General features: G+C 36.1%; 1 protein-coding gene across 1 annotated transcript; it reads left to right on the top strand.

The window, feature by feature from the left end:
- The first annotated feature begins 11,568 nt into the window (after positions 1-11,568).
- On the top strand, positions 11,569-13,807 carry LOC111986171 (disease resistance protein RPM1). The gene is made up of 4 exons (XM_024017792.2): positions 11,569-12,357; positions 12,454-12,791; positions 12,866-13,359; positions 13,488-13,807. Exons 1-4 carry the CDS (start codon positions 11,569-11,571, stop codon positions 13,805-13,807), a joined length of 1,941 nt encoding a protein of 646 aa, XP_023873560.2.
- The last annotated feature ends 458 nt before the right edge of the window (positions 13,808-14,265 follow it).

The raw sequence follows: 14,265 nt of genomic DNA, 5'->3' as shown, positions 1-14,265 counted from the left end.
AAATTGAGGGAGAAAGAGTGGGAAATAACCACTTTTTTTGTGAGAGAAAATTATGTAAAGAATGTAAGAGTGAATGACAAATTTATACTAAGAGGATGATAATAAAATAAAACAAAATAAAGGAAGATAAAAGGAAAGAGGAAGAGTGATATCAAGGTAGAATGTTTGGGAAGATGAAAAGGTAAAGAGAATGAGAAAGGTTGGAGAAAGTGTAAATTTCAACCAAAAAAAAAAAATGAGTACAATTTGATGAGCACAATTTTCTTATATTTAAATTTAAGTAAAATATTACATTTTCTATTTTTTAAAACAAAAAGAGAGAGAAAATATAAATAATTTAATGATAAGGAGGATGTGGTTGAATTTCAATATTGAGTAAAATAGAAGAGAAGAAAAAAAATAAGAAAATTAAAAGATATAACAATAAACACTAAATTATCCAAATTATGCTATGTAATGGAATACTATTTTATATTTATCTACTATCTTTAATTTTTTATAATGTAATCGGATAAAATTTAAGAATCAAAGAGCAAAATAATAATAATAATAACTTAAAACACAAATCTAAATCATATCAACCTAAATTAGAGTTCTTAAAAACAAAAACAAAAACAAAAATTATCAACCTAAAACGGAGATGCAATAAAAAATAAAAATCCACCAAAACATTGAGAGAGAGGGAGAGAGAGAGAGGGAGAGGGAGAGAGAGAGAGAAAACCTTTTTGTGAGAGAAACTATGCAAAGAATGGAAAAGAGTGACAAATTTATAGTAAGAGGGAAGGGATAAGAAGAGACAAATAAAGGAATATGAAGGGAAAGATGAATAGTAATATTAAAGTAGATAGTAGTGGGGAGATGAAAAGGTAAGGGAAGAAGAAAGGATGAAGAAAGTGTAAATATTTAAAAAATAAGTGAATGTAAAAAATGTTATAGGAAAATTGGAAATAAAAAAGAAATATATATAGATGTTAAAACCGACAAAGATGCATATGTAAAGTCAATAATATATAAGACTATGCTATATAATCAAAATATTTAAAATAAATACTAAAATTTATTTTAAATTATTTGAAACTTTTGGTGATAGAGCTCAATTTATGATAAACTATCTTAATATTACCAAAAACAAAAACAATTATCTATGTAAATGATAGAGTTTTATGTAGAGTAAATTATTGGTAATAGAGTTTAAACTAGGATAAAGTAGCGTAATATTGTGAAAAAAAAAAAAAAAATTATCCCTTAACTAAATAATAGTGTAAAGACTTGTTGCAAAGAAAAAATAGCCATTTGTTGTAATCATAGCTTCTAAGACTAAATTTTTATTATATACTAATATTAAGCCCTTGCGATTTATGGCTTAATCAAGAATCATGTGTAAACTAAAGAAAAGATTTTATTAGTTTAATTAAAATAAAATAAAATAGATAATAAAACTAAAGTAATTTTTTTAAGCATCTTTACTTTTTAAGTTATATAATGAATGCATATTGTGTAAAACTAAGTTTTCAATTCTTCTACCTCTATTATAGCTATCAAATATTTTTCGATCAAAATGCCACAATAAGGACTTGAGTTTGTGTAACATCAACTCAATGAACATATATTATACTAAAAAAAAAACAACTAATACCATTGAATGACTAAAACACAATTAAATAATTATAATTGTATGTAAATATAATCACTCCAAAAAAAAAAAAATCCATTAAAATTGCTTAAATAGTAATATTCAAAAGCCAAAAATATAGATTTATGGAATTGCTTTCAAATCCGAACAATATTTATCTGTCTTTCTAATTCTTACTCTCCCATGAAATTTTTTGTAACTCTAAGTCAAAGCAATGACACTCCTAAAAGAGAAATCTTTGTTCATTCATAATGTATTTTTGTTTTAATCTTGTAAATCTTGTTATCTCAACATTTTAAAACTATTTAACCCAAAAAATAAAACAACTATCGTATACACAACCAAACTTGTAGAGTTGTGACTTTCAATTCATGTATGTTGACATTAATTCTGTGTCAAATTTGATTGTAATTTGTTTAATCATTTGCCTATATTTTTGTGGGATTAAATGTAATGGATATAGTGTTCAATTTGGTGAAGAATTGTGAAGAATAGGAGATTTTACAACTTGCTTGTGACTGGCTCCCGACTATTGCAACCTGTGAAAGGCCGCATGAGGAGCACATGTTGGAAGTTCAAATGACTCAAGTGTCAGAGGAATCTCACGACTTGGTTGTGACTTGACTAGCTTACGTTTGACTTGCAAAAGGCCACTAACAACTGTTTTATGTGTGTTTCCTTTCTTTCTTTACCCATACTATAAAAGCTCACATTACCCACAAAATTGTAAGAAGAGTTTCAAAAATAAAACTCTAGAAATCCATTGGAGAGTTAGAGATTGCAAACCAACAATCATCTACACATTTCTTTTATTTTTCTTCACTCTTTTTCCTCTCCCATTGTCATACATTGAGAGGAGATTTTACCCAAACAACCCACACACAATCTGAGTGTTAAGAGTATTTTGGAACTTGGGAAGCATTATTTATTTGCCAAATTAAGCCGGTAAGGCTTGGCGGTAAAATTGGGCGGTATTGTAGGATCTGGGAAGCTAGTGAAGACAAGACTCCAAGAATTCCATTAGTGGCTAGATCTTAGAGAGCTTAAGTACTTTGGGTAGATTAGGATTTAAGGGTCTCTTTGATATCCTTGTACTCTAACATATTCACTAGTGGATCATTTCTTCTTAGATAACACATCATGTGTTATCTTAGGTTTGCTATTCTTTCCCTACTACCTTTTACATTATAGCATTGCATCCTTGTGTTCATCCATGTAAGGTTGAATTTAATTAACCATCTTGTTAGCTTTATTCCATGCCAAATTTGCTTGTATTTTAGCATTTAGTAACCCTATATTTAGGTGGGAATCTTGTAAGGGTAGTGAGTGAGAGAGTGTGAAGAAATGCTCAAGATTGTTCAAAGAAACAGGGACTCGCGACTGGATCTCGCAGGTAGCTCGCGGCTTACAAGTTGCCAAAAGTTGCACACGTGCCAAGCATGCCAGAAGCTGAAGAGTCGCGCCAACTGTTGCATTACAGGGCAAAAGTCTCAGGTTGGCCAGGCTGTTAGCTTGCGGCTTGAACTCGTAACTCAACCAAGTCGCGAGGCCAAGCCGCTAACTTGCCATGTTTGGGAAAAATTGACGTTTCACATTCCATTCTCACCCTAGTTTAAATACCCCTTATTCCCATGAAATGTAGAGAGCTTCCAGATAGGATTTTGAGAGAGAACCCTAGAGAAAACAAGATTGCCTCATCCACAATCTTCACCTAGGAGACTCTTCAAATTCCTCTACTCTCTTCCTCTCCATTGATGCATTCTTGAGAGGTTCTTGACTAAATCCTTTTCTCACTATACTCACATCTATAAGAAGGTTCTTTTGGTACTAAGAGAAGTAGTTTGGAAGGGACCAATGACTATTGGTTGATGCTATGGTTTATAGCGGAATCCAGCAAGCTAGAAAAGAAAAAGGTTTGGCGTAACCTCGTTGGAGCAAGAAGCTTGGAGGGCTTAGGTACCTAGGTAGATTAGGCTTGGAGGGTCTATTACTGTTCATGTATTCTGACTACATTTTCTAGTGGATTATTGACCGCTTGGAGGGTGGCAAAGAGGTTTTACGCCGAGGGCTTTGGTTTCCTCTTTGATAACACATTTTGTGTTGTCCTTGTGTTTGCATCTCTCTTCCCTTTATCTTTACCATTTAATTACTGCTGTAATTGTGATTATTTATGGTTTAGATTATTTATCAATTCTAGTATAAGCTTGTTATCATCTTTCGCACAAATATTGTTTGATATAAAGCTTGAATTGATAATTTGTTGTTTGGGGGTCTAAACATTCAAAGTGTTTTCAACACTATATGAACTTTCAATTGGTATCAGAGTGGGTACACTTGTTGTGGTTTAAACACCCTAGTGCGATCCTTGACCCTACATTGAGATGGATAGGTCTCAATCTCTAAATGTGCCACCATTTTTTAATGGAAGCAATTATACATTTTGGAAAGTCCGAATGAGGGCATTTTTATGTTCTATTGATAATGTTGTGTGGGATGCAGTTGAAATTGGTTGGACTAAGCCAGAGGCTACCAAATCCACTTGGGATAAGGCAGCTCTTGCAGCGGCTAATGCTAATAGTAAAGCCTTGAATGCTATTTTCTGTGGTGTCTCTCCAGAAGAATTTCACAGGACTTCGCACATCACTGTTACTAAGGAAGCATGGGAGATTCTGGAGACTACTTATGAAGGAACAAAGAAGGTGAAAGACACCAAACTACAGACATTGACCACTCGCTTTAAGGAGCTCAAGATGAGTGAGGATGAATCCTTCGACTCTTTTTATAGTAAGTTGAACGAGGTGGTTGTCGGCAAATTCAATTTGGAAGAAAAGACAGAGGATTATAAAATTGTAAGGAAGATCCTTTGATCACTGCCGGAAAGTTTTCGTGCCAAAATAACAGCTGTTGAAGAGAGCAAAGATCTTGACGACATTAAAGTTCAAGAGCTGGTTGGTTCTTTACAGACATATGAATTGTCTCTACCTACGCAGAAGAAGAGCAAATCTTTTACTCTTAAAACAATTGATGAGAAAGTGGTATCTCATGACTCTTCGAAAGAGGATGCAGTTGATAAAGATGTGGCGTATCTTGTAAAGAACTTCAGGAAATTCTTGAAACTCAAGAATGATGGGAAATTTGGTGACAAAGGAAAATTTCAGAGTTCCGGGAAGGAGAAGAAAGAGTTCCGAAGGAAAGATGGTAGAGATTCCCAATCTTCTCAAGGAATCACATGTTTCAAGTGTAATGGACATGGACACTTCAAAAAGGAATGTTCCAACTATTTGAAGTCAAAGGGCAAGGTCTATCATCGAATTCTGATTCGGAGGAAAGTTGTGATGGAGAAGAAAACTACTCCACATTCATGACCATTGCACATGTGGAGTCCTCAGATGATTTGGGTACACTTGTGAAAGAGCTTGGTGAGCACTCTAATTTGGAGTCTATTGGAATAGTTGAAGAGTCTGAAGATGAGGAAGCTGGAGAAGCAGTGGGACTGCAAGAGACTTACAACTTACTCTTTAAGAAGACCGGTGAATATGCTAAAGTGGGTAATGTAGCCATTAAGAAGATGAAGAGGGTTGAGGAAGATTACAGAATTCTTCTAGTGCAATACAAGTAGGCTAAATGTGAAGTGGAGAAAATGAATGGAGAGATGTTAGAAGCTTACTCAAAAATTCGATTCCTTAAGCATGAAGTGCTTTAAGCTAACGCTAAGGTAGACCGTGTCTCCTCCAAGAAACTCAATGAAATGTTTGCTCATCAAAAATCAATTTCAGACAAGTCCGGAGTAGGATATACCAGAGGGAGTAGCTCATCAGCTAATGTCACCAAAGAAGTAAGGTTTGTGAAGGCCAAAGAGGTAATTGTGGAAAAGTCTATTCTTGATAAGGTTAAGACTGAAAAGAAGAAGAATGTAACTGATCAACGGATGTTCAATGCAGTCCGTAATCCATCGAAAGCCAGACATGAAGCTAGAGGAAGCTCACTCCCAAGATTACAATAGGGTCCTAGAACGAATCATATTTGTCACTATTGCGGATTGTAAGGACATACCAGACCCAACTGTCATAAGCTGAGAGCGTTGAACAATGCAAGCGCTCCTCGATCACGAGCAAGAAGAAATGACAAAAGGTCTTGGGGTGGTGTGCAACTAAGAAGTCAAAACCGTGATCCCGGAATGATGAACATGATGAAGATGATTGGTGCCTTCATAAATTGCGTAGAAAGCTTCACAAAGAGGTTTGACAGTCCTAACTTTCGTACCCAATCTGTCAAGGATATCACCCCAAACGCACGTGACGTGTGAGTGACAAAGGGTACTCATGCATAAGCATCATAACATGTCCATGCATCAATTCTTCCTATGCTTTGTGAATATGTTTTGTTGTATGCTTTTTGCTTCTAATTTTTTGAATTGTTGTTTGTTTATTTGTTTCGTTTTTAAAATGTTTTGACATTGTTTTTTATCAAATTTTTATTACTTTTATGTCAAAAATCCAAAAACACATAAAAAGTAGAAAATCCAAAAAGTTTGATCAACTTTGTTAAGTGTTGTCTCAAAGCATGTTTTGCCTTATACCTTTGTACTAACGGCTTTGTGCATCTACGAGCTTAGCTTGTCTCATATGCACTCATATATTTGTGGGAAAAATCTTGAAATCTATGTGATTGTTATAAATAGATCTTCAACCTTATCATGAATAATTAGTGAATGGTTTTGTTGATCTTGAGACATGCAAAGACCTGTGCCTATATATCTTCCCACTTTTATTTTTATTGCTTTTAATTAAAGAGCTCACCAAATGTAAATCTCCAAATGAAAAGAGATATTAAGCTGCAAAAGCCTGTCGCACATACTAGTATTTGACTAGGAAAAAGGGAAAGCGGCCACAATATATTGTATGATGCCCAAAAAGCCAAAGGCTAACTCATCAAATTGAAATATTGAAAATTTCAGGCATCAATCTCGAAATGAGATGTTTTGATTCAAAATGATCAAATGATATGATGTATTTGAAGCAAAATGAAAAGCTTCAAAGAAATGTTCTCAAGTTCATGTGGGAGGTCATATATGCACATTTCTATAATTGAGATGGATCACATTATCTAGTGCTAATTGTGTATACCTTGTTTGAATTGATCATTGAAGCTTCACATTGGATTAAGGACTATCTCACCTTTGATATTCACACACAATACACAAGTCTATGTTTAATGAATGTCATATTCATTTGTGTTATTGTACTTGTTTAAATGTGTTTTCACAAGCTCAATCTTTGTTGATCAAACACAAAAAGATTTTTGAGTGTTTTAGTTTGCTTTTGGAAAGTATTTTGTTTTACAAAAATGTCAAAAATTTCAAAAACAGTGTTGCCCTGTTTTGGCAACTTAGTTGCGGGTTGGTCCAGTCGCATGCCCTAGTCGCGAGCTCACTCCAAGACTTTTCGTGGCTCTCTGGCGAGTCAAAGTTTCAGTCACAAAAAATACTTAGAAAATTTTTCAAAATTTGAGTTTTTATGAGTTTCGCAGCTCAGTGTGGCAACTTGTTCATGAGTGGAAGGTCCAGTCACGAGGGGTACACAGAGATTTTTGCGGCTCCCCTAATGACTGTCTTGCGGGTAGACCTTCCAGTCGCGAAAAACACTTAGAAATTTTTTTCAAGATTCTTATCTTTTAAGTGTTTCGCGGCTTAACTAGCGACTTGACCCAGTTGCGAAAAACGCATGTTTTGCGTTTTAAGGACAGTTTTTCAAAAAAATTTCAGTTTTCCCTCGAATTTCAGTGACTGTTCATTGTCTTCTCCAAAATATCTCTCTCAAACACTCTGTGTCTCTTTTGAAAAAGCATCCATTTTTGCATCATGTCTACTTCAAACATCAAGAAAAAGGTATGGGTTTTCCTTCCCTCACTTCATTCTTACTGATTTGATCATTATTTTCTTGATTTGTGAGATGCAACTATGTTCTGCGAAATAATGTGTTCAAACGTGGGTTTGCCTAAAATGTTGGGTATGATTGTTTGGGATTGTTTTCTCTTGTTGCTGAGTTTATTTAGTGTCACGTTTTTGCATCAGGTTGCTAGTCCTTGTTCTGAGCTTTGACATTTGATAATGTCTTTACTCTTTGGGCATATGGGTTTGGGGTTTTCTGTGTTTTTCTCTGAATGTGGTTTTGGGTTTATCAGAATGTATGAGTTTTTGAACTGTGTGGCAAGCAATGTTTTGTTTTTAAATCACCATATCATGTGTGTGCTACTGCCTTGGGGTTTTTCTTGCACATTTCATACTCATTATGTCATGTTTCATTGACATATGCTCTCATCTATTTGTATGTGATTTACACTATCCATTTCTAGTTATTTAATGCTTGCTCCTGTCTGCATCTATACAGAATAAACTTGTTTGTTTTGATGAAGTTCTAATTTGATATATCCATCTTTTGGTTATTAACTGTGCTTGGTCTGTGTGCTGACTTGACACTTTGTTACTCTCTTTTGTAACTAACTTGTTACTAACATGTGTGCATTTCCACATATTGTGTTTTGCTCTTGTTGTGGCCTTTTCTGCTTGTTTACAGATGACCCCATCTCCTACAAAGAAGAAGACCTCTACTAAGAAATCTGATAAAAGGCTGAAAATGGACCCTAACCTATTTAGGTCGGTTCAACACTTTGAGAGATATAGGGACTCTTTCTTGAAGGGAACTATCATTCAGGAAAGATTTGTTGATTTAAGGGATTTGAAGGACACCTTCATTCCAAGTTGTTTTGAGGGTAGAGGTTGGGAAAAATTGCTGAGTGACCTACCTCCTGTCTATGAGCCTCTAATTAGAGAATTCTATGCAAATGCTGTGATAAGGAAGGAGGAGTTGAGTTGTTAGGTGAGAAGAAAGGAATTCACCTTAGATGCTCATGACATTGATGAGGTTCTAGGGCTTGAGGGTTTAGAGGATTATGAATTCACTAATTACAAGGACAGAATGCTCTTTCCAGACACTATCCAGACCAGGATTGGTGGAGTTAAAGAAGGAAGATGCCTCAACACTATAGCCTTCCCAGTTGACATGAGGTGTCTGACCACAATCATGATGTTCAATTTATATCCTATAAGAAAGATGACTACCCTTACTAATGCCAGAGCTATCTTCCTCATGGAGCTCAAGGAGAAAACCTTCATTGACATCAGCTCTCACATCTTTGACACTATAGTGGATGAGACTAGAACTATCTCAAGACCCAAGCTGATATTTCCTAGTCTTCTCATGAGGATTTTCAGAGCAAAGGGTGTTGCAATCCCTCAAGATATCAGTCTTATGGCTCCTCTATCAGCCATAAACAAGTTTACCCTCACAAGGATACAAGTCCATATTCCATGTGATGATGAGGAGGGTGACCAAGGAGAAGGGGATCCAATGGAGACTAAAGCAGAAGCTGCAGGACAATCAGTCACACCCAGAAGCAGAGCCAAGAGGAGCAGGGCTTCTACTTCATTAGCTGTACCTCCTGATGCATGTCAGATCATCCTAGAAAGGCTTGATGGACTTAGAGAGGTTCAAAATCAGTATATTGAAAGAATGACAGCAATGCAGGATTAGCGCTATGTACTTTTAGCTAAGTTTGACAGCATCTACACCAACCAGGAGCAATGACCCTTTGGCCATTTCGGTCAAAAAGGGGGAGAATTTTTGGGTTACACTTGATTGGGAGTGCTAGTTTGAGGGGGAGCTTTCATTATCATATGCAGTTATGTTTATAGCTTTGATACTGTGTTTTGGTTAAATGATGTTATTATTGGTTTGATACATTGTGGTATTAGTTATTGTTTGGCTATAACTCATATTTCTTGGAAAGTTTTGAAACTTTGGTGGTATTTGTTCAGTATATAATATGATGTTATTCAGTTTTTTTTTTTTTTTACTTTATGAGTTTATGATTTGTACCTGTTACCTTTGTAGGTTTTTAAGGTTCTTAGTTTAAGTTTTGTACCCATGTTTTGTAAACTTTTAGGGTTTGTTTCTATGCATACTTGTAAGCTTTTATGGTTTGTACGATGCTTATGCAGCCTATATGCTTTATTGCTTTGTACTTCAAGCTAAATGTTATGCATTTTCCTTAAGTACTCTCACTCTTGTGCTCTTGTATAGATGCATATATTTCATGTATTGTGCATTGGTTGAGTATTGGTAATTCAAGTGATTTGCTTTGTGCTTATCAGCTTGAATGTCCTGATGTTCATTCCAAGTGAGAATGAACATTGTGATCACTTTCTTACAGTGACTGCTTGTTTGGTCAAGCCATGGTTTATTACTTTATTCCATTTTTGCTTGATCACATTGTGTTTGTTCCATATGCATTACAAGTTTTCTGTATACAATGATCTTGTTGTGTTATTGTGTTTCAGGAGATTTTTTGGAAGAGCTTCACAGATTCTAGAGTTATGTGTGAGTTTTACAACTGTTCCCAACTCACACGTTAAGCTTAGAGTTTTTTTTAGGGTTTTGTCACCAAATAGCTAAATGGGGAGATTGTAAGGTTGAATTTAATCAACCATCTTGTTGGCTTTATTCCGTGCCAAATTTACTTGTTTTTTAGCATTTAGTAACCCTGTATTTAGGTGGGAATCTTGTAAAGGTAGTGAGTGAGTGAGTGTGAAGAAATGCTCAAGATTTTGCAAAGAAATAGGGACTCGCGACTGGATCTCGCGGGTGGCTCGCGACTTACAAGTCGCCAGAAGTTGCACACGTGCCAAGCATGCCAAAAGCTGAAGAGTCACGCCAGCTGTTGCACAACAGGACAAAAGTCCCAGGTTGGCCAGGCCGTTAGCTCGCGGCTTGAACTTGCGACTCAACCAAGTTGCAAGGCCAAGCCGCCAACTTGCCCTGTTTGGGAAAAACTGACGTTTCACATTCCATTCTCACCCTAATATAAATACCTCTCATCCCCACGAAATGTAGAGAGCTTCCAGAGAGAATTTTGAGAGAGAAACCTTATAGAAAACAAGATTGTCTCATCCATAATCTTCACCTAAGAGATTATTCAAATTCCTCTACTCTCTTCCTCTCCATTGATACATCCTTGAATGGTTCTTGACCAAATCATTTTCTCACCATACCCATGTCTGCGAGAAGGTTTTTTTTGGTGCTAAGGGAAGCAGTTTGGAAGGAACCAATGACTATTGGTTGATGCTATGGTTTATAGTGGAATCCGGCAAGCTAGAAAAGAAAAAGGTTCGGCGTAACCTTGTTGGAGCAAGAAGCTTTGAGGGCTTAGGTACCTGGGTAGATTAGGCTTGGAAGGTCTATTGTTGTTCATGTACCCCAACTACATTTTCTAGTAGATTATTGACTGCTTGGAGGGCGGCGAAGAGGTTTTACACCGAGGGCTTCGGTTTCCTCTTCGATAACACATCTTGTATTGTCCTTATGTTTGCATCTCTCTTCCCTTTATCTTTACTATTTAATTACTGCTATGATTGTGATTATTTATGATTTAGATTGTTTATCAATTCTGGTATAAGCTTGTTATCATCTTCCGCACATATATTGTTTGATATAAAGATTGAATTGGTAATTTGTTGTTTGAGGGTCTAAACATTCATAGTGTTTTCAACGCTATTTGAATTTTCAATCCATGCAATTATTGAATGCTTTAGTTAATTAGTCAGCTAATCAAGTATATTATGCATTAATTGTGTTTAGCCTAAAGTTAGTCTAGTTGTAATTAAAATTTGGGTGTAATAATTAGCTCTAGTAGATATACGAGTGAGCTTTCAAAACTAACTTTACATATTATTTGAAAGACAAATTAAGTGCAAGTAAAATGTAAAAAAAAAAAAAAAAAAAAAAAATACTTGCTTTAGGTTGGTGGTGGTTGCGGTGGTGTAGTCTTCCATGTAAAGCTAATTTTTTTTACGTCAATTTTCCTCCCGGATGAAAGCTATGAAAAGAAAACTTAATGACATCCTAAGGTTGGATGCATTTCGCGTTGGTACCTTTGGAGCTACTTCAAGTTCAAGTGCTGGGATAAGGACTTATTCTTTTTCAAAAAATGATCACCTTCTTGTGGCTATTGAGGAGAATAAAAAGGCACTTTTGAGTCTTGTTTGCAGTGAAGAATCAAAGGATATGGTAATTTTAGTAATCGGAGATGCTGGCTTAGGTAAAACCACTCTTATTCGTGAAGTCTATCAAATGATTAAAGAAAATTTTAATTGCAATGCTTGGGTTTTCATCCTACCCTCTCGTGAGGGCTTGTTAGAGAATCTTTGGGAGGCATTGGGTTTACCTGTTGAACCGGCAAAAACCAAAATGAAGAGGCTGCACTCTTATTTACAATCAAAAAGTTACCTCCTTGTTTTTGATGGTATTTGGACCGAAGATGAGTTGGATTGCATTAAAAATATAGTTCCTGATAACAATCTAGGTGGTAGAATACTCATCTCCACCCGTAATTGCAATTTTGCTTCTTATCGTGCAAGATCTAGTGATTGTTTCTATGATCTTAAACTCTTAACAGAGTTTGGGTCTTGGCAGCTCTTTTTTAGCAAGACCTTCGGAAAGGATAGCTGCCCAGATTTATTGGTTGATTGTTCTGAGAAAATTGTGAAAAGAAGTGAAGGATTGCCGCATGTAATTGTTGCAGTTTCCAACTTCTTGTCAAAAAAGCCACATACTCCAACGGAGTTCCAGAATGTCCATGATAGCCTTAAGTATGAACCGGGAGATCATGTCAGTCATTCTTGCTATTCAATTTTATCTACGAGTTATTACCGTTAGTCATCCATTCTTAAGTATTGTTTCTTGTCCTTTCGTTTTTTCCCTGAGGATTACTCTATCCCAAGTGAAGGACTGGTTTGGCAGTGGATAAGCAATGGGAACATGGAGCAAAAACGAGGTAAAACTCTGGAGCAGGTGGGGTATGAGTACTTAGAGGAGCTAGTTCAGATGAGCTTGGTTCAAGTAATTGCAAGGGATTTTGATGGGCGTGTAAAAGTTGTCGAGTTTCTAATCTTGCAAGAGGTTTCATCATTTCCAAGTCTGAGAAGGGTGACTTCTTTACTGTTCTCAGACCTCCACACACTAGTTTGGATGGTGGGAAGACTCGCCAATTATCTCTCCAGAATTGCTTCCTCTCTATATTACAAAACATGGATTTCTCTGATGTTCGTACATTGTGTGTGTTTGGGGGAGGCGATTCATCTGAATCAATACCCAAAAACCTTTTTTACAACTTCAGGTATTTGTCGGATCTATATTTGGAAAATGTAGCCTTGCATCGTATTCCTAAAAAAGTTTTCAAACTCACCCTTCTAAGGCACCTAAGTCTGAGGAATACCAGGATAAAGTCAGTTCCAAAATCTATTAAGAAGCTTCAGAATTTAAGGATGTTCAAACTTGAAGAATCTCTTGTCACCGATTTGCCCAGGGAGATCACAAAACTTCGCAGCTTGCTCTGTTTGTCTGTTAGTTGCCAAGGCATAAAGGATGTTGCTGTAGGAGTGGAAGTGTTTCTAAGAAGTGGGTGCTTTACATCGTTACAAATCCTGTCACTTATCAAGGCAAGCTACAAAAACAAGAGCATTGTAAAAGAGTTGGGGAACTTGACTAATCTGACTGAACTTAGGATCACAGAACTCAAGAAAGAAGATGGAAAAGATTTTTGTGCATCCATTGAGATGATGGAACATCTTTCTTCTTTGGATGTGAACTCAGCTCAGCAAGCAATGAGGAGTATCTTGATTTGGGCTATGTAATGAAGCTTCCTAAGCAGCTTAAAAATCTAAATCTCGGAGGGAGGTTGGAGGAAATTCCAGCATGGATTTGCAAACTTAATAGTTTGTTAAAACTAATTTTGAAAGGATCAAAACTGCAAACGAACCCACTAGAGGCCCTTCAGGTTTTGCCTTCTTTGGAAGGGCTCCATCTACATGATGCTTACAATGGTCAGGTGCTGAAATTTAGTGCTAAATCATTTTTGGAATTGAGGGTGTTAGAAAATGAAAATTGCAGTCAATTAGACATGGTTGTGATTCCAGGAAGAGCAATGCCTAAACTTCAGAAGCTGATTCTAAAAAACTGTGGCCTGGCCAGGGTTCACATAACAAAGAAAATGCACAGCCAGCTGGAGGAAGTGCTTGTTCCACCAGGCCTTCTATGTTTCCTGGTTGTGATTAACTGAAAATAAGAAACATTGTGGTTGAAGCACCTCTGTGGTAAGGTTTCAAATTTCAATGTACAAAATTATTATTGTTATTTATCCCTGTAGCATGCTGCCATAATTGCACATCCATTTTTTTTAATCAGACACACATACACATACATGCGTGTGTGTGCGTGTGTGTGTGTGTACATAGAGTTGGCGTTCAAACAAGACGGATTGAAGAAATTTGTCAAATATTTTAGTGAAGCTATAGCCTACAATTATCAATATCATATATTTGAAGCAAAGATCAAGCTCCAATCACATTACCAAAAAATGACCCTTATATTAGAATGTGGGATAACTGTGAACAGACTTTAAAATCACAATCTCCACTACACACAATTCTCCATTTAAGTTGAATTTGACTTTATTTGGATTTGATCAACTAGGAAGTGCATTTCTTGCAAAATTCTAGATTAGCATTTTCAACTATT

Source organism: Quercus suber, unplaced genomic scaffold (assembly GCF_002906115.3).
Source record: "Quercus suber isolate HL8 unplaced genomic scaffold, Cork oak 2.0 scaffold_31, whole genome shotgun sequence".
Taxonomy (NCBI): domain Eukaryota; kingdom Viridiplantae; phylum Streptophyta; class Magnoliopsida; order Fagales; family Fagaceae; genus Quercus; species Quercus suber.
This window is presented reverse-complemented; position numbering and strand designations above follow the sequence as displayed.